This window comes from Saccopteryx leptura, chromosome 1 (genome assembly GCF_036850995.1).
Source record: "Saccopteryx leptura isolate mSacLep1 chromosome 1, mSacLep1_pri_phased_curated, whole genome shotgun sequence".
NCBI lineage: Eukaryota > Metazoa > Chordata > Mammalia > Chiroptera > Emballonuridae > Saccopteryx > Saccopteryx leptura.
Window position 1 is genome coordinate 165495434 of NC_089503.1, and position 21065 is coordinate 165516498.

Consider the following 21065-nt stretch of genomic DNA (forward strand, 5'->3'; position numbering starts at 1 on the left):
GGTTGGGTTGGGTCATGAATGGGATATTAGGAGGGACAAAGGGGAACAAGAAGTAAATAAAAGATGCAGAATTCAGAGTGTGCCAGTTTTACTCTGCCCAAGGCTGACCCTGTTTGGAAGGACTGATTTATAACTTTGACCACAATACATATATTTACAGGAGAGTCCACCCAGTGACTTGTATGGCAGGTCATTTATTCTATAAATGTTAATGTATGTCCACCATAGGCTAACCACTCAGATAAGAGAGCTGATTGATTTAGTTTCTTTGCTAATTTCTTCATCTTCAAAAGAGAATAAAAGTATCTACATAACAGGCTTGTTGTGGGAATTAAATAAAATTATAGGTGCATACATAAATATGTCTGTGTGTGTTACCTATGCATAAACATAGAAAGGGCTCACTATTATTAATTTTACTACATTGAAATTAAATTCTTCTCGAGGCAAACTTGTTTTTCTTTTTGATGGTGCTCAAACAGAAATTATGACAAAAGTTTTGGCTGGAGAAATATTTGGATAACATTTGAGAACTCTTAAATGGATGACTGCTTCTAAACACCCATGTTAAGTGACCCTTGGAGTTTCATGAAAGTCCGTGGCCAAAGCGTGGGCGAGTGTGGTCCTTGGAGTGGTCTGCAGAAACATTGGGCTGTCATAGCTGTTCAAAGAAAACCTCAGCATATTTCACTGAATAGACATGGTCTAAATCGCTAATGGAAAAATGCACCAGGAAACAATAAATCTCTTGGATAAATTGCGTTATTAGTTGTTAGAAAAAACAAACTAATCAAGAGAGAAATGGTTAGTCAGACCTTGAGACTAACTGGAGGGCTTTGCAATATTAATTCAGGGTCCATTTCCCATTGTATTTCAGTATTTTGCTTCTCTTCCTCTCAGTGGTTGCTAAGTTTTTATTTTTCTGCTCATTAACGCCTCTGGCAGAGGAAAGTAAGGGTTGAGAGGTGAAATTCTATGCAGTTTAGCTTTTTGTTCTCATAATAGTTCTAGTTAAATGTGTCTTGGAGGAAGATTAAATAAAGGCCCTTTGGGATTTTATATTGAGGAAGTATCTCCTGCTACACTGATTTTAAGACTATTAACAGTTTATTATAAAAAATAATTGAGATGAACTGAATCCTAGAAAGTAAAAAATTATGAAAATTTACAAATATACCACACAGCCTAAATAAGAGTAATAATTTATACTTAATATTTACTCTGAACTCACACATAGAATACATTAATTATATGGTATGTTCAATTTTATAATTTGAATTTTTATCAGATACTAGGATGTAGTGGATAAGTCCCCATGTTATTAAATACTGCTCTTCAAGTCAATTTTAATGGAATCATCTAAATCTATTATATAATTTTAATCAACTTATTTAATCATTTTAGTTAATTTGATCGAAATGAACATTTATTATCTCATAATAAATATAATTTTATAATCAAATTACAAGTAAATACTGATTTCTATCTCTGATGATTTTCATGTAGTTTTTAAAAAATTATGTTATAGAGTAAATTCTTATTCAATGAATAAATGAATGAACGAATATAGAAACTACAGAAAACATACTTGTGAATTGTCACCTCTATCCCCAAATTTCCTACAAAATTTTTACAACAAATTATATGAGCAGTATCATATGCAAGTATTCTTTTTTTTTTTCTTTGCTTCTTAAACAACACTGGTTAATACTATCATCTTTAATGTCTTTCAGTTGCAAAGATAAAAAAATGTATGTCTTGAATTGACATTTCTTTTAATATTAATGAAATGAAACTTAAAAATATTTACTCAATGGCTATTCAGTTATTTTAAGGGTATGTTTTTCGGCATAACTAATGTTATTTTTCCTGAGTCAAATTGATGATAGTTTCACCAGCCTTTACTGTTCCCTTGATTGAATATATTATTTTCTTTTCTTTTTTTTTTTTTACAAAGAGAGAGAGTCAGAGAGAGGGATAGATAGGGACAGACAGACAGGAATGGAGAGAGATGAGAAGTATCAATCATCAGTTTTTCGTTTTGGCACTTTAGTTGTTCATTGATTGTTTTCTCATATGTGCCTTGACCCTGGGACTATAGCAGACTGAGTAACCCCTTTCTCAAACCAGTGACCTTGCTTCCAAGCTGGTGAGCTTTGCTTAATCCAGATGAGCCTGCGCTCAAGCTGGTGACCTCAGTGTCTCGAACCTGGGTCCTCCACATCCCAGTCCGATGCTCTATCCATTGCACCACCGCCTGGTCAGGCTGGATATATTATTTTCTGATCTTTTAAAATTACAAATGCCCATAAGAGATTATGCTTCTCCTAGAGCGGTTCTGGGGAGTCAGTCTCTACAGATGTTTATAAAGTGAGTTACATGAGCTTTGCTTTGGTGGTCCTCCCATGGTACTATTTTTATAACACAGATGTTATAGTAAGATGTATTTTGACCTGGGCAAAAATGAAACCATGCTGCCCTATCCATTTAAAGTATATGAATTTAAACTATATGGATTAAGTATTTACAAGATAGTTGAAATGTGATATGTAATATTAAATGTAATAATACTCATAAATATTTAATATTAATCAAAATTTAAAATGTACTTTTCTGTCTTATTTTAGAATGATCTCCATAGAGCCATTCAGCGTACACAGTCGGCAATGTTTAATCAAGTTTTGATTTTAATATCTACATTACTATGCCTTATCTTCACCTGGTAAGATTGTACACACCAGCCTTTTTATTAAATTTTATTTTACTGTAATTTCTAATAAACCATTATAAAAAGTCCTTTTAACTCTTAGTCAGATCAATATCAATCATTCAATCATTCAATCCATGTTCACTATGACATGTAATGGATTTCCTACAGGAAGAGAAGTCAAATTCTCCCCTTGTTCTTACAGAAAAATTAGGAAAGACCATCTCTCATTTGGTATTGATATTTTAGGCAATCCTGGAGTTTTCCTGAATGCTGTAAGCAACCCATTCGCAGGCATGGGTCCTGTGTGCGCTGCAGTTGTCACACAAGAATGTCCCCTTCCAACTGCTGACATGCAGGCACCCTTATTTTTCTACTGTCTTCAAAGCAGACACACTATTTAGAAAACTGTTACTGCCCATCTCTGTGTCTGCCTGTGCCTTCGCCCTGTGAGGTCCTAGTGTGCAGCCAGGCAGGAAGCAAGAGCAGATTGCAAGTACTCTGCTTGGCTACAGAAAACAGTTATTTTTAGAGGGTCCCACTTTGACAATTAAAATGTAAACCCATGTGAAATGGCACTGCCCAAATGGATTCATGCAGGTCCCTAGCTAGAAAAAAGAAAGTGGAAATCAAGAAAGGGGGTAGGATAATGCATCTGTTTTGTAGGGGGTCTTAGATATAATGTGTGATTGTGTTCTAACCTGGCTTTCCACCTGTTGAGAAAGATAAAAGCTAATCAGAAAGCAATAAAGTAAAAATAAGATACTCAGACACAAGCACAACTGAAATAGATATAATTAGAGCTATAGATATATGTATTTAAATATGGTCATGCACTGTTTATAGAGGCATGTGGTCTGAGAAATAATGTCATTGGGGGATTTCATCACTGTGTGAATATCATAAGGTTCACTTAAATAAACTTGATGGTGTAGCCTAGCACTATAATTATATAATTTTATATGATTAGCAGCACATCATCAAAAACGTGAGAGAAATGCGTTGTCTGTGGTGTTAACATGGCCACAACATTACTAGGTGATGGGAATTTTCAGCTCTATTATGATCTTTGGGACCACTGATGTATATATGGTTCATACTTGACCAAAACGTCATTATGTGGTACATGACCGTATAGATTTAGATGCATAGATATGACAACCAGTTTGCATCAATAACACGCAGTTAGTATCTCTATTAAATGGATTTAAAATATATTTTATAGCATACTTTTATATTTAAAAATATAAACATTTAAGGATATTTACAGCTTTTAAATGTAAAATATCCCTCTGAAATAGTCAGAATGCCGTCATATTTAAATTTTTTTCACTCTTCACAAAATGTTTTTCTATTGTTCACCTAGTCAATATCTAACTTCATAAATATAAAATACTAACAATAATGACTTCTATTTTAATATCACTAAAATTCTTAACATTAAGGTAATGACATTATTTGAATAATTTAAGAGTTCAATAATTTGCTTCAGGAAGAGTACTTTAAATTAAAATTTTTATATATGTGTGCACAAGCCTATATTTCAAGTGCTGGAAAATTATAAAAAGTAAAACAAATGTTAAAGTAGATTTAGTAAAGGGGTAACTGCAATATTACTGTTAAAATAAGGATAAATTATTTTTATATGGCAATACTTGGTTCAGTACTTTTAGTTCCGGAGGCGTTCTTGTCACAATAAATCACCTATAGTGGGTTCTCTGCCCTAGCTTTCTGCCTATATACATCTATTTCATGAGTAGTTTTCTTTTTGATGGAAGCAGACACATTTTTGCCACTTACTTCAAGGGATTCAACACTTCTAGATAAAGATATTTTATGATCTCTATCAAGTATCCATTATATATTTTCTTCATTATTTAAATTATTTGTGTTTTTCTGTTTGTTTTATTTGCAATTATAGTTGTTTTTGTTGTTGTCATTGTATGTATGTGTTTCAGTTTTAGACAATTTAGTATTAGTTTTATAGTTGTCACCAATATGTGAATATGAACCTGTCACCGAACATGCAATTATAAAGAGTTATATTTAGCCACATGAAATATTGATTTTTAATCACATGTATATTAATTAATACATTTACATGAATATGCTTTTCTTTATTAAATTTAGAAATTAAATTTAATGGGGTGACACTGGTCAATAAAAATATAAAAATTTCAGGTAAACATCTCTATAGTGTTTGAACTGTTGATTGTGTTGTGTGCCCATCACCCAAAATGAGTTTGTTTTTAAGTTATAATATCTAGAATAGAGCAACTGAAGTTTAATTTCTCTGTGTATTCTTGTTTAGCAAACTAGCAAAATGTCTTCATAAATTATGATCATCTTAGTAAGGTAGTTAAGTCTTATGTGAATTCACCATCAAATGTGTAGTTATCAACAAGAAAAATATAAGCAATGTGATATTAGTTACAGCACACATACTTTAAAATACAAATATACACAAAGATACAGTGTATGGCCAGTAGCTATGGTAGTCGCAGCCGCATGGCACATGCAGGTTCCCATTAGATTCGAATAGACGGTAGGGAAACAGCGGAGCAAAAACTGGTGAGCCATCTTTTATTCTAGCCTTGCACCGGTGGGTGAGTAAATACACACAGTGGGAAAACACTTCCCTTTCCATTCAGGGCTCCCAAAGCCACTGATTTTCTCCCGGTTTTCCTAGAATCAAAGGCTCCAGCAGCCTTATTCACCTCTGTTCCCCATCTCCTCTCTGCACAAACTGGCTTCTCCTTCAGCACCCTGCCATCTTGGCTGCCTGCCTTGCAACCATGTGGCCTCTGCCAAAATGGCCTCCTCGCTCCTCCCTTCTTCCTTCTTAAAACATTTTTCAACTTATCCTCCAGCACACATTAGCATAACCAAGCCCCTTCCTAAGCATTAAGGTAATTAACAGAATTACCTGGGCAATGCAATCATGTGCTCAGAGGCCATTTTTAACAGTAAAAGTGAGCAAAACCAGAAAATACAGATTTTACAAACTTATTTGCACAACATACAGCAACTTAAACAACCAGAAATGTCTAGATAGTCTGTCCAAAGCTGTTAATCAGCTCTATCCTGTTGACGACCACGTTTCCTTGTATCTTGTTTATGCCTTTTTCAAAACATGGTTTCCATCTCATGGTTCAAAATGGCTGCTTTGGTCTTGCCATATGTTGGTCAAATAAGTTTTTAAATATGATATATATTTGCTCGCTTATAGTTTGCATTGGGTGTGGGGGATAGGCTGTAAGCAGACAGGGTGGTTATAGCCTAAGGCTTGGTTATAAGACTAAGCTTTTCCCTACACCCTTGCATGATGTAGGGTGATTGCATGATGTAGAGTGGTGCACTCTCATGAGGAATCCCATTATGCCTCAGATAAGTAACTTTGTATCAGAGACTTCCTTGTTTGTATATTGGATTAAAGGTTTTGATTTCTGTAAGGTATTTTTCCCTGATGAGGAAGAAGGAAGGGGCATAGCTACAAAGTGTGGAATAAGAAAAGCTTTATTGAGTACAGAGCGTATCCTGCCCAACGATGTTCCCTGGGCCCGGGGACAGAGGCCAGGGAAATCACATGGGGTGACCCGCATGGGGGATATTTAAAGGGTCTCTAGGGTGGTCGAGCTAATATGACGTGGTGAAATCTCACTGGCTGACAGAGAGTTGCTCTTTTCCCAAGGACTCCTGGGAAGTTTCTTTTGGCGTGCATGAGTGTGGGTGGCTCCAGCCAAAGTTTCCGGGTGTGGGTTCCTCATGTGACCTTCCCCATTGCTGTCCACCTTACATTTTTATCTTTTGTGTTAATTAGGGGCACCGCTTATTTGTTTGGCTACTTCCTGCTGATTAGGGTCGTTGTGAAGAGGCAGAGATCAGCAGGTGGTGGCTTTGAGGGGTGTCAGGAGGAACATCTGTTTGGTCATGAGTTGAGAAACTTCGTGGATGCGGTCCTGTAAGGATTTAAAAAAGAGGAGTAATAGGGGAATCTGCAGGGTCCGGCCTTTTGGTGAGCAAACTTGAGGCAAAACTGTATGCCAGGAGTGGCATATGTAGGTGAAAAACTGCATGTCAGGAGTGGTGTGCAAAGAGGAAATGAAGGGATCCCATCTACTGCCATAACCGAGACCTGTGAAGGAACTAGAGGTCCAGATGTGATGGCAAAACAGAGAAGGCAGCTCCTGTGTCCACAAGAAATGGGATGAACTTACTCGTTCCTGCAGCATTAACCTGGGGTTTGGTGAGGATGATGGGGGTCTCTGAGTCCAGGCCGTGTCAGTCTTCCATGATGTCTAGGAGTTCAAGTGGTGGGCCTGTCTGGCTGGCTTGGCCTCCCATCTGAGTGGCTTCTCCTCCACGAAGAGATGCTGAGGATAAGCCTGCTACCCAAAGGGTCGATCGCTTCACCAGTGACCAGGCTGCTTGCAGTCAGGGCAGGGCTCAGTGGGCAGCCACAGGCAGGGGCCCTGTTGAAACCAGTGATGGGGTTCCTTTTTGCGGCCTGGATTTGGGTCAGGCACTTCCAGTATCTTGCCCCTATTGCTCTGCTGGCCTCAGGGTTGCCACAACAGCCTAAGTTTGGAACATTACTTTCTGCTGCATGCGGGCCTGGCAAACAGTCTTAGCCTTTTTCTACTAGCTGCGACCATTTAAAACTTTAAATGCCATGTTCACAGGTTTTGGGTAGGGGTTTGGGGGTTGCGAATAAGAGAAGGTGGGCTCCTGGAGATCCTGGCACCCAGATCCGACCAGAAACACTGGAGCCAGAGGCAGGACAGGACTAATGGCCTTCCTGTAAGAAGATTAAGGTTGGGCCATGCGGTCAAGGAGCCCTGCAAACCAGCGTAAGGGCCAATGGCAGACTGTGAATGGCCTGACAGAGGAGGGGCTTAAGAACACAGTGGAGAAGGGAAGAGCCCCTAGCCAGCAGGGAGGAGAAAGAGAGACTGATATTTGCAGGTGAATGAGAAACAGGATTCTGTGAAGGGAGTTAGAGGGGCTCTTGGAGGGAAGAGACCTGAGCGAAGAGGTCCGCAGAGGGACCAGAGAGAGGTCCCAAGAGATGTGTGCCCCTGGGGGTCAGGCAGGAGTGAAGAGAGTTGGGGTTTAGTGGAGAAGGAAGGATTAGGAGTGAGGGTTTAGGTGAGGTTTCTCTGGCCAAAAAGGGGCCTGCATGGTAGAACAGGTGGCACAGAGATTATGACGGGAGCACAAATAACTAGAAGCCCTGAATGTAAGGGATCTCTAACCATTTCCCAGTTCTTTTGGTAATAGTTAAATTGGTGAGGTTGTTAAAACCAAAAGTCCCTTCAGGAAGCTACCTGGTTCGATTATCCAGTGGGTTCTGTGGCCTGGCCACAGCGGAGAAGAAGAACAGTTTCTTCTTCTTTAGTGAGGGAGAGATTTTGGATAAGGCAACTCCAGGAGTGTTTTTGGATTAGGTTTCGATTCCTGTGCCCTCACAGCCATCCTCAGTTCTCGGAGTGATCAGAGTTGAGCATTGGTGTCCCTCAACTCAAGCTCTGGCCACCAGACAGATAAGTAAAGTGGATGTGCCCATGACGTCTCCACAGGCACACATGCACTCAGAATGGAACGGAAAAGAGCTCCCTGATGCAGCTGCAGTTTCGGACAGGGAGTCTCGGCAGAAAGAACTGAGGGGAGGCTGGAGGCAGGGCACTTACTGCACTGTGTGCCGAAGTAGGTGGAAGGTCGGAGATCCTGGTTCTTTCTTGGAGGGGAAGGGGAGAGGAGCGGTCCTTGAGAACTTCTGACTCCTCCTGGGTTTCGGCACCAAATGTAAGGTATTTTTCCTTGCTGAGGAAGAAGGAAAGGGTGTAGCCACAAAGTGTGGAATAATAAAAGCTTTATTGAGTACAGAGCACATCCTGCCCGATGATGTTCCCTGGTCCCAGGGACAGAGGCCAGGGAAGTCACATGGGGTGACCTGTATGGGGGATATTTAAAGGGTCTCTAGGGTGGTCGAGCTAATATGACGTGGTGAAATCTCACTGGCTGGCAGACAGTTGCTCTTTTCCCAAGGACTCCTGGGAAGTTTCTTTTGGCACGCATGAGTGTAGGCGGCTCCACCCAAAGTTTCCGGGTGTGGGTACCTCACGTGACCTTCCCCATTGCTGACCACTTTACAATTTCTATACAATAAAGTAGGGCAGACTGGGAGCTTGCTCTCTCTCAGTGCCTGAGATTAGCAATAGAGGAGAGAGCAGAGAAAGGAGAACAGAAAAAGGCCACCTGGAGCAGAAAAGAGGCAGCCACGATGGTGAAGTGTTAAAGGAGAAGCCAGTTAGTGCAGAGTTTGTGTAGGAGAAGGAGATGGGGAACAGAGGTAAATAAGGCTGGTGAGCTAGAAACCTTTGATTCTAGGAAACTTGGATAAGTTAGTAGCTTTGTGAGCACTTAATGAGTGGGTTTTGGAACCCAGTGTGTTTTTACTTGCCTGCCAGGTGCAAGCTAGAATTAAAGGTAATGGCCTAACAGTTATTGGCTTTGTTGTTTCATTACTGTCTGTCTGAATCCAATGTGAACCTGCACTGGCCAGGCAGCTGTGATGGTGGCCATGCCTACTGGCTATACACCATAACATCTTAATTCTAGCCTTTCAGAAGAAGATAAGGCACAATCCATAAATTGCATGCATAATTTAGGCCAGAATTGGCTCATTGGTCCCACGTAGCTGAAAGAGGGATTTGCAAAAATGTAGCCTAGTTGAGTAACAGCATAGCTAGCTGCATGTTATATTATCATGGAAAAGAGAAAAATTCAATACTGCAGACAATCAGTAAATACTGGCACTGATAAGATATGGAAGTTTATATATATATGTACATCATTTGTTTGAAACTCAGGGCTATGTTCGTTTGGAGTCATTGGGCATCTAAATTTATTTAGCCTTATTTTTCACATCATTAAATGAGGATAAAAGTAATCACCCTGTAAGATTAATGTTTTCTTTTTAAAATGAGGATTAAATTAGGAATGTTTATAACATGTCAAGCAGAGGGCATGGCATATGGTATGAATACTCTAAAAATTTAATTTTTTTTACTTCAACTGTCCTCTTTCTATAAGATAAATAATTATCATGTGAACCCACAAAAACTAATTTATTTTAAAATACCTCAGCATAGTAACTCATTAATAATACTATACAGCTGAATTAGTAGGTCTAAAAATGTTTTTGAATAGCAAGTCTGAGAAAACATCTTCCTCCAATGTATTGTAATACAGTCAGGATTTCTATATTTGCTGCATATATTTTTTAAATTTTGTTTCCTCCAGTTAGCCTCACTCAGTTAATGGTAATAGCAGCATCTCTCTCTCTCTCTCTCTCTCTCTCTCTCCTTCCTTCTTCCCTCCCCCTCTTCATCTCAGTAGAATAATTTATTTTATGAACGCAACATTGGAACATTTCCACGGCTCCAGGCTCACTCTGACTAGGGCAGTGCCTTTGTATAACCATAGAATGTAATGACAGATGGAAACCAGGGGCACAGGAAGTGGAGGAATCATTTTAGACAGCAGGCAGGAGAGTGATTTCTCTCTAAATATATATAAAAGTAAAACCTAGTTTTTAGATTATTTAGAGGTAGTTCCCCTATGAAAAAAACTATCTTTTTCCTACTTTCTGAATATTGAGCCATATATTATATCAGAAATTACTATTATTTCCTACCTGGACAGTAAATGAAAGCTATCTCAGATATGTGTATATATATGTATATTTTGTATATATTTATATATATGTATATGTGTATATTCTCATACAATGTAAATATCCATACATATATGTAAAATATATATACAAATACATATACATATATATTTTACATTGTGGTGATGTTAGCCATAATTAATTACTGTTATATCATAGAGCAAGACTACCAATGCTTTTCAAAATCAGAACATTTAAAATGTGCATTATAATTTAAGCCCCAAAAGATAGAGAAACTGATATTTGATGCATTGGCAGTGTTGTTCACAAATCTCACCATCTTAAAACTACCTGCTTTGGAAAGTGGCCATAGAGTTTTAAAATGTTTCCTCTCTTCCTCGTTATTAACATAACAAAGAACCATCATTAAGCATCTGTCTGCCTGAGACACATGCCCAGTGCCAAACTGAAAATCCAGTGAAGCCCCTACCGCCCACCCCACCCCCACCCCTACAGAGAGTGAGCTCAGAATAGCTCTCCCTGGTATTGTAATGGAATTGGAGGCTTCTTCCTCCGCCTCTGCTGTGCACCCCTCCCGGTCAACAACACACACATCCAAGGCAGCTGGGACTTGAAATTCAGCCTGTGTCTGTGTAACAAAGCAAGTAAACTGGTACATCTGGGAATTAAGTACATGACTTTCACTTAATTATTAACATATTCTGACCAATAATAAGTTCTCTATTTAATAATGCATTTAGTGTTCTCGTTTAAATTGCTAGTCTTATTTTAAACCTGTTTTGCTTCAAACTTTACTTTTTTATTTGAATATGTATGTTTACATATTATTTATTTATTTATTTATTTATTTATTTATTTATTTATTTTTTGAGTGAGAGATAGACAGCCAGGAAGGGAGAGAGATGAGAAACATCAACTCATAGTTCCAACACCTAAGTTGTTCATTGATTGTGTTCTCATATGTGCCTTGATGGGTTGGGGGTGGTGACCAGCCGAGCCAGTGACCCCTTGCTCAGACCAACAACTTTTGGGCTCAAGCTAGTGACCTCAGGGCTTTGAAGCTGGGATCTCTGCATCCCAAGCTGATGCTCTATCCACTGCGCCACTGCCTGGTCAGGCAGCATATTTTTATATTATTTCAGGGAGTTAAAATGGAAAGAGATCTAGTAGGTTAATAGATATTTCAGGTTTTAGTCAAATATGAAACATTTAATTCACTTCCTCAGTTGTGGAGAAAGTAAGTTTATTTATTTTTTTGTAAAAATGGGACTTAAACATTATTAACATGCTTGATTCAAAAGTATTTGGGATTTAATTTTTTGTGTATGTATCTTTTTTTTTTCTTAACAGAGACAGAGAGAGGGATAGATAGGGACAGACAGACAAGAAGGGAGAGGGAGGAAGCATCAATTCTTTGTTGTGGCTCCTTAATTGTTCATTGATTGCTTTCTCATATGTGCCTTCTCTGGGGGGGCTTCAGCAGACTGACCCCTTGCTCAAGCCAGCAACCTTGGGCTCAAGCTGGTGAGCCTTGCTCAAACTAGATCAGCCCACGCTCAAGTCGGCGACCTTGGGGTCTTGAACCTGGGTCCTCCACATCCCAGTTCGATGCTCTATCCACTGCTCCTCCACCTGGTCAGGCTGTGTGTGGATCTTTGATAAACACTTACTTGACTGTTGAAGGCATAGGTTCTTTAATTTACTGATTCCACTGAGGCAAATAGGCTTGGGAAGCCATTTTTACAACGCATTTTATTGGAAATCTAGCTAAAGGCTTAGCCAGACAGAGGCGAGGACACCATTGTTATATTCTGTGGTGTAGACACCTTGCAAAGGGGAGGTTCCCAGTTAGAAGTGAGGTTAAAGGAATGAGAGAAAGCCCAAGTCATACCACACCAACCATGAACCAGTGACTTTGAACGGGGAAGTTCTGAGGGACAGTTCTGAGGGAAGAGCTCTGTGACAGCCATTTAGACCGGTCAGGATGGTCATACATATGTAAAAGCAACCAACTGCTCATCTCAGAAAGGAATGCTTAGAGCAGGGGTCCCTCAGTTTCCAAAGACAGGCTGAAGTGTCCTAATAATAGAAATGATAGCTAACATGTATTTTAAGGTTTACCTTCTCTGCCAGGCAATTTTCTATTGCTTTTTGGTGTGTTAAATTGCTTAATTTTGCACAACACTCTATGGTAGGTATTATCATCCTCATTTTACAGATGGGAAACTGAGGCACGAAAGATTATGCAAAATCAGAAGCAGAACTCAGGCCTGGACCAAGGCATGTTGGTTCACTTGCCCACTGGCTTCAACATTGTGAAGTCATTTATATTATGTCCCGAAAGTTGTTAACCTAGGTACACAAAAATAATAATCAAACACAATTACTGTCTCAAGTAGAGTTAGAGTTTAAGAAAAGGTCTTAAGATGACAACTTTTAAGGCTTTTTGGTTTTTGTTTTTCTTTCTATTTCTTTCTTTGAATTTTTAGTTTCTAAAAGTTCACTTTGCTTTGGCCATCTGATCTAAACCTTGATTCTCAATGAAAAGTCTGCTTATCATCCATTATTTTGAAATAAAGGAAATGTATGTGTGTGCATCCTGACATAGGCTGAGGTGTGGCCACTTCTCCTGAATGACAAAACTGCAGTGTATGCTGACCTCAGATGAAGAGTGTATGGCACGACTCACTAGCAGTGTTTTTGCACAGACACAAAGACAAGGCTCAGGACAGTGCACACCCACTTTCAACACCAGAAATACCAGGTTCATCATTACTTCAAAAATACAATTTCTTCTTAGAAAATGTAAAATCCCAATATCTGAAATGATCTTCAGTTACATGGGAATATTAGGCTTTATGCAGATATTTTACAGGAAGTGAAAATAATTATTTGGAACAATTTTATTGGTATTCATTAAACACCAAAGTGCAAGATGTGGGCTGATTAGAACGTTTGTGTCTGAATCACAGCATGAAATCAAAATGTTAGGTGCTTTCAACCCAGAATGCCATTGCTAATTAAATTTTCCAGGTACTGTGTGCAGCAACAGGGTTCATAGGGAGTGAATTGATATTTAAGCTTATTGACTTTTGCCATGTGACTATTTTTCTCTGAAAATATTTTGTTGTACAAATTGACATTTACCAGGTGGTGAAAAAGTTTTTACAGTCTTTAAATATTTCCTTTCATTCAAATTAATGTTTTCCTTAGAAACCTTGCCAAGCTTGTATAACTAAATATATTTTTAAAAGAGGCAGATTTTTCAAAGCACAGAGGAAATGATTAGTAATTAAGGTGTCTTTGTTATTTTATATAGGCTCTATTTAAGTAAGCAAATCAATTATGATTTTTCAATCATTTTAAAGAGGGTCACAGGAGTCTGTATTGTAAATCCTAGTCAAATGTTGTTCTGATTTTGTTTTAGAATTACATAACACTGAAATTATTTTGTATGGGTTTGTGTCAAAGATAACACTTAAGAATGTTTTGTAAAGAAGCAAACCTCACAGCAGACACTTAAACGCAACATTCTTCATGAAAGCTTTCAAAAACAAACTGTATTTTTCTTTCAAGAGATGTCAAAGCTTTAAAAACACTATTTAAGTCATTCAAGTTCTTTGAATATTTGAAATATGTGCTTATTTAGTATTTTTCAGTTCCTCTATTACTATTCTGGTTTTTAATTTGACTTTTTTATAAAGCAGCCATATATTAAATATATCTATATATAAATATATAAATATAGGTAGGGACGTATGGCATTATCCTAGGGTCAGCTCAACCCAGTTGCAGGTTAGGGCTGAGATAAGGTGTAAGTCTCACACTGCACCTATTACCATGGGAGCTTTGTCTTGAACAGGCCCATGTGCCATGTAAGTGTCCATGGTCCGTCTCCTAGTTCTAGCTCTCATCACCAAGGGCCCAGGTCCATCACTGCTGAAATGGGACGCTTTGAGGCCAAGACTCACTTTGGTGCCCAGAACCTGTCTTTTCTTCTCAGCAGTGAGCGAGGGAAATCTCCTCAAGGTCAGGGCAGGCTGGCCACAAAGTTGCATTACTTTCTACCTACTTCTGTGTGTGTGTGTGTGTGTGTGTGTGTGTGAGTGTGTGTGTGTGACAGAGACAGAGAGAGAGACAGAAGGGGACAGGAAGGGAGAGAGATGAAAAGCATCAATTCTTTGTTGTGGTACCTTAGTTGTTTATTGACTCTTTCTCATGTGCCTTGACTGGGGGGCTACAGCAGACTGAGTGACCCCTTGCTCGAGCCAGCAACCTTGATTGGGCTCAAGCTGGTGAGCTTTTCTCAAACCAGATGAGCCCGTGCTCAAGCCGGTGACCTCGGGGTTCCGAACCTGGGTCCTTCGCATCCCAGTCCACCGCTCTATCCACTGCACCACTGCCTGGCCAGGCCCTCCAGCCTATTTGTTAGAAAAGATGGCTGGAAAATCTTTGCTAAGAATAGAGAGCTTTCCAATCAATAAAAAAGATCCTCCTTTCTGGTTCAGTCTGCGCTTCAACATCTTATTTCAACATGTGCATTTCTCTCAGGATGAATCTTAGCACAGTTATTTCACTTTTTGCCTCTGATTATGAATTTCACTTTCCACCTTCGTGATGAATGCTGTCACACGGGTGTGACCACAGAATGGCTCTCTTCAGTAAACTGTAAGGTGTGCTTGCTCTTTGAGATGAGGGTAAAACAATAAATAATAAATTGGAATCTAATCCTTTTCCATTAACTAATTCCATGACTGTACCTTCATATCATCTACTAGATGTGATAAATTTGTTAATAGCATAGATCTTGTGTTCTTACTGCCATAAAATTTTTTTTAAGAAAAGTGACATCATGGCCCTGGCCAGTTTGCTCAGTGGTAGAGTGTCGGCCTGGCATGCAGGAGTCCCGGGTTCGATTCCCGGCCAGGGCACACAGGAGAAGTGCCTATCTGCTTCTCCACCCTTCCCCCTCTCCTTCCTCTCTGTCTCTCTCTTCCCCTCCCACAGCCAAGGCTCCATTGGAGCAAAGTTGGCCCGGGCGCTGAGGATGGCTCCATGGCCTCTGCCTCAGGCGCTAGAATGGCCCTGGTTGCAACAGAGCAACGCCCCAGATGGGCAGAGCATCGCCCCCTGGTGGGCATACCGGCTGGATCCCAGTTGGGCGCATGCGGGAGTCTGTCTGACTGCCTCCCTGTTTCCAACTTCAGAAAAATACAAAAAAAAAAAAAGAAAAGAAAAGTAACATCATTTTGTTGATAAATTAGATATAATGAGTGAGATTAAAAAAAATGGAAGAATGACTTTGAAATCTGCATTTTGGGAAACTGACTGGATGATGGTGCCTCCATGAGGAGAAGGAACTTTAGGAAGAAACACAAAAAGGAAGAGAAATAGAGTCCACAGTCATTGAGATGCCTTTTAGAAACCTGAGAGAGCGCTGTTGAACAGCCATCTGTCTACAGGAGCCCTGAGTTCTGGAGAGGGGTTGCGTCCAGGCAGATAAATTAGGTCACATCAGCATACAGATAATATTAAGGCAAGGGATAAGAAGAGAGCACTTCAGGTAGAGCAAAGTGGAATTTCTGATTAAACACTGGGCCAAAACCAAAACCTCAACAGGCTGGTAAGATGCATGTGTACGATAAATTATATGATGTATATGGAAATAAGAACTTCCTTGCCTGACCAGGTGGTGGCGCAGTGGATAGAGTTTCAGACTGGGATGTAGACGACCCAGGTTCGAAACCCCGAGGTCGCCAGCTTGAGAGTAGGCTCATCTGGTTTGAGCAAGGCTCACTAGCTTGAGCCCAAAATCACTGGCTCCAGCAAGGGATTACTCAGTCTGCTATAGCCCGCCCCCCCCCCCCGCCCCATCAAGGCACATATGAGAAATCAATGAACAACTAAGGAACCGCAACGAAGAATTGATGTTTCTCATCTCTCTCCTTTTCTGTCTGTCTGTCCTTCTCTCTGATTCTGTCTCTCCCACCAAAAACAAAACAAAACAAAACAAAAAAACAACAAACTTCCTTCACCTGTGTGTCCGAAACTGGTGGTAGCTGAATGAATATCCAAAAAACCCCCACAAACAATCTAGGGACAAGGCAATGAGAACTTTAAAATAAAATTAAAATGTAATGGCAGAAGATTCTAATGAGGAATCACTCTACGAAAATGAACCCGAGCATGTATGTGATTTCCCACTTCTCCAAACTTAGTCCCTTCCATGCCATTCTACCCAGATGGTTGTCTATTTTAAATCCTAGTCCACGCCAGGGCTTTTCTAGAACATTTTTATTATAATAAAAGTGTTTTCTTACCGTCAAGCCAGCAAATCGGGGTGGAATTCACATTTTTAAAAAATACTGTAAACTCTTATTTTTGCTCTTTAAAATTTTCTTATTTTTTTCTTCCCGTCTTTTTCTTCTTATTAATTAATTTCTTCTCTTTTACTTAACTCCGTAAATAGCACAGGCATTTTTATATGTCAGCTGAATTTTAGGATCTGTATCTTCAAGATTCTGCGTCATGACTGTTCCCACAGTCTCCTCTTAGTAAATTCTTTAAAATCATTTCATTGTATTATGGTTTACTCTTTTTCTTGCCCATAATTTTAGCTGATTTGCTCTAAGATAGTTTGATTCAGAGTGTTGAGAGACTCATTATTTTCTTTTTTGTATTTTTCTGAAGCTGGAAACGGGGAGAGACAGTCAGACAGACTCCCGCATGCGCCCGACCGGGATCCACCCGGCACGCCCACCAGAGGCGAAGCTCTGCCCACCAGGGGGCAATGCTCTGCCCCTCCGGGGGGTCGCTCTGTTGCGACCAGAGCCACTTTAGCACCTGGGGCAGAGGCCAAAGAGCCATCCCCAGCGCCCGGGCCATCTTTGCTCCAATGGAGCCTTGGCTGCGGGAGGGGAAGAGAGAGACAGAGAGGAAGGGGGGGGGGGTGGAGAAGCAAATGGGCGCTTCTCCTATGTGCCCTGGCTGGGAATCGAACCCGGGTCCCCCGCATGCCAGGCCGACGCTCTACCGCTGAGCCAACCGGCCAGGGCCTTGAGAGACTCATTTTAACATTGTCTAATTGCTTTCTGTTCATTGCTTAAACTGACGTTCCCTCCTGACCCCTGGGATTATTTAACTTCTACCAACATTTTACAATGTAAATGCTATGCAGAATCTTACTGATTTTTCCCTAGGAATCCAGGCTTATTTGGCTACATAACACTGTTTTTATAGTTTCTGTCAGTCCATTGAATTATATCTATTATAGACCTTTGTTCTATCTTTATCTATAACTTTAACTTAATTTTGGGTGTGTGGTGTGCTAGCAAATTGATTTTAGGGTGTTCTGAATAGCTCCTTTGAATTTCATATGTGCTTATCCCCTGTTGTGTGCCAGCTGCGAGGGTGAAAGGCCACACTCATTCCTCTGCTTTATAATTATCTTCTATATTCACGATCGAAGCATGCGGTCTCCCATCCTGTAAGCCACATTTTCCCCAGATGCTTCCATTTTCCTCCCCAGGCCTTTTTGCTTTGTGTGTTGGCTTTTCTCTAAATCTTTTCTATTTTATAATGATCAATTCCACCAGAAGCCAGTTGCTAAATAATCATAAAGATCAAGGTAATTTATGTAAAAGCATTTGGTGAATTATAAAGCGCTATGAACTTAATAAAGTAGTATTTTTATTGCCATCATTTAGGGGGCAAATTCCTACTTTAGCAAAAAATATATATATATATATTATTTAGAAATTTTATTTCTTACTGAAGCGTGAGTATATATATATATGGGGATTTTCAGGACTTTTGGTAAAAGCAGAAATGCATGGAATCTGACGCTATCTTGGTTGTGTCACTTTCTTGCTTGTGTGAATGTAAGCATTCCCCTCTCTGAGCATTAATTTATTCATTTGTCAAAAGAAGGAAGAAAAGTATATAAACCTCAACACAAGGTGTGAGAGAGTTTTAGAAATAGGCATGAAAATGGGTCCTTATTACAGACAGAGGGAACAACACGGCGCAGTAGGGAACAAGTGTCCATCTGATACTATGCATCATCGAGGCAGCCGAGAGGGAGGGATTCATGTAACTTACTTAGCTCTCATAGTCAGATAGGACACTGGGTCCTCCACAGAATTAACATTCCCCTCGCCTGGATCCCAGGATTAGTTTCCTATCTGTTGGCTTTATTGTGTATGCATAAGCCCTTATAATTGCCTATGACACTATGAGGCATACAGTCTTATCTCTAGTTAGGAGAGGAGACAGATAAGGTTCCAGGGAACTAGATAAGCCATTTCTTAAGTACCTGGGACACCAGGAATGAGTTCCGCTTTGTCTGTTCATGGTCTTTTCTTGGCAAGAGGAGGTCTTAATAAATGCTAGAAATCAGTGAGAGGAAGTGTTGTGGGGAAATGATGGCGCTTGGTAAGGTTCAACTTTATCCTCGGGGATTAGTTGGAACATGGAGAGAAGCAACAGGAGAATTGACAATTCCACCTCATCTCCCCAACATAACTTTCTTTGCAGACATCTAGTAAGAGCTAGGAAGAAGGTTCTCATGGCCTTGCTTGCTCTCCAAAACCCGCTACCCTCTGTGCTTAGGTGAGCTCACAGATGTCTGTGGCTTCCGAAACCATAGGGAAGCTGATACCATCAGCAGTTGAAACAACATTTTTGATTCTTCTCTCTTTCTGGGCATTCCTTCTATCTTATCAGTCAATAATCACACTTTTCACAGAGTCTTAAAAAAATGAAAATACTTAGAATCCTTTAACTCTTCTTTTCTCCTGGAAACATCCCGTGTATCAGCAAGACCTTTTTGCTCCAGAGCCCGGTTCCTGGTCCTCCAGGGTCCACCCGCCTCTCTCTGCACTGTCCCTATTTGTCAGAGCCATGCCTCTTACCTGGAGGGTCTGGCCCACATTAGCAATATATTTTCATAGAGCAGTGAGCGTATCCTCACAAGCTGACAGACCTCCATTTCTCAATGCACATCATTCAGACAGACAGAAAAAAATCCTTAGGAAGTTGTCCCTGCTCTGGCCCATGCTTCCCTCGCTGACTTCAGCTTACATCGTACTTTCTCTTTGACCACTGGACTGCCACATTGCTGTTTTCTTTCTGTTCCTTGATGATATGATGATGATTTCTGTCTTGAGTGTTTTCTTTTCTAACTTAACGTACTGTTGACCTTGTATCACCTTCACTTAGCTTTTGGCATTCTTAGGTCTCAGCTCATATGTTAAATCTTTAATTAAACCTTTCTTAACAACTCAGGCGAGAGTCCTGACCATTGTGCTACACCACCACCCCCAGCAGTGGTTCTGTAGAACATTCACCTCTGTGCCCTTTGATCTTTTGCCTTTATTGGAAATTAGATTCTTTCCTTTACATATAGAAAATATGTTATGGAATGATACTGAATTTATACAGTAAGTTGTGGGATAAAAAAATTGGTTAAAGATATGAAAAAATAGTGAATCTATATTAAGTTCAACAATATTTAAAGAAATTAAGATAAAGAATACTTTAAGGACTATTGTTCTTTCTTATATTAGCTATGTTTTCCACCTTGCCACAGTATTTAAAACGTATCAAAAGTTGTTAGAGATTTACATTCAGATGGTTAAAGACAGGTGGTAGAAAGATTGCTGTTGAGTGTGTCTTTTTCTTTTCACAGCCTAAGTGGAAGACACTGTAAAGAAATTTGTCACTTAAGAAAGACAGTATGGCTTAGGACATTCACTGGAGTTAATTGACTGCAAACTTGATTTCCTTAGGTTCACAGAAAGATTTAGAACATCGTGCCTAAATAGATAAAGTGTTGTGAGGGAACTACTTTTCTTCCTGACTGATTTTTTTTTCTTAAATGAATACATGTCTAATTTCATAATGTTCTTAGAGAAGAAGGCTTGCCTCATTTACTTTCTGCAAAGTTGGAGAGAAGTGACAAAAAACCTGGTTATATGCGGGTGTTGCCTGTTATGAGTGGAGAGACCCCTGCTCAGGTTGTTGACTCTCTTCCCTAAGAGTCTGCCTCTGTGGAGGAAGGGGCGAACAGGTCAGTTCTCATCCATGGGCCTGGAGTCTCCGCAGCAGTGTCCACAAAACGATGTCATTTTAAGACATTCACTATTGCTGAGAATAAGGATAGGTGCTGTGAGGATACTGTGTGTTCAAGAAAGATTGTGAGCTGAATGAATCTCATGATGAGCACGAGGCAAAGGGAACAGCAAGCACACTTACTGTCTGTGTAGGATTCTAAAACTTCTCTCGTTGCTTATTTCATTTTCTCATGCAAAAGATACAGAATCTAAAACACGACTGAATGGTAGTATCTCAATTACAATATTAATTCCTAGTTTAATTACTTTGTGTAGAAATAATTTGATATGGTAAAGCTCTTCAATTTTTTAAAAAAACTTGAAGCCATAGAAGCAAAATGTGCATTTTATAAATGTCAAAGCAAATTCTGTTTTTCCAGTGAATTCCTTTAGAATGTGTCATTGACCTCCTGAAACTGCTCTTTGAACAATCATTGATCAGGAAAACAGTTGCAATTTCCAGGGAAAAGAGAATGATTATTTCCTGAGGAAAACCATTCTACATATATACTCATCTATTAACCCTTTGAGTAGTATGAACGTTCAT

At 39.6% G+C, this 21065-nt stretch overlaps 1 protein-coding gene across 6 annotated transcripts in view; it reads left to right on the top strand.

Moving 5' to 3' along the window:
- Positions 1 to 21065, top strand: part of KCNT2 (potassium sodium-activated channel subfamily T member 2) — a 194926-nt gene that overhangs the window by 83297 nt on the left and 90564 nt on the right. For all 6 annotated transcript variants that reach the window (XM_066379898.1, XM_066379900.1, XM_066379901.1 and 3 more), the window contains one exon: positions 2628 to 2722. In XM_066379898.1, coding sequence (XP_066235995.1) covers positions 2628 to 2722 — 95 coding nt within the window. The remainder of the gene's footprint in view (positions 1 to 2627; positions 2723 to 21065) is intronic.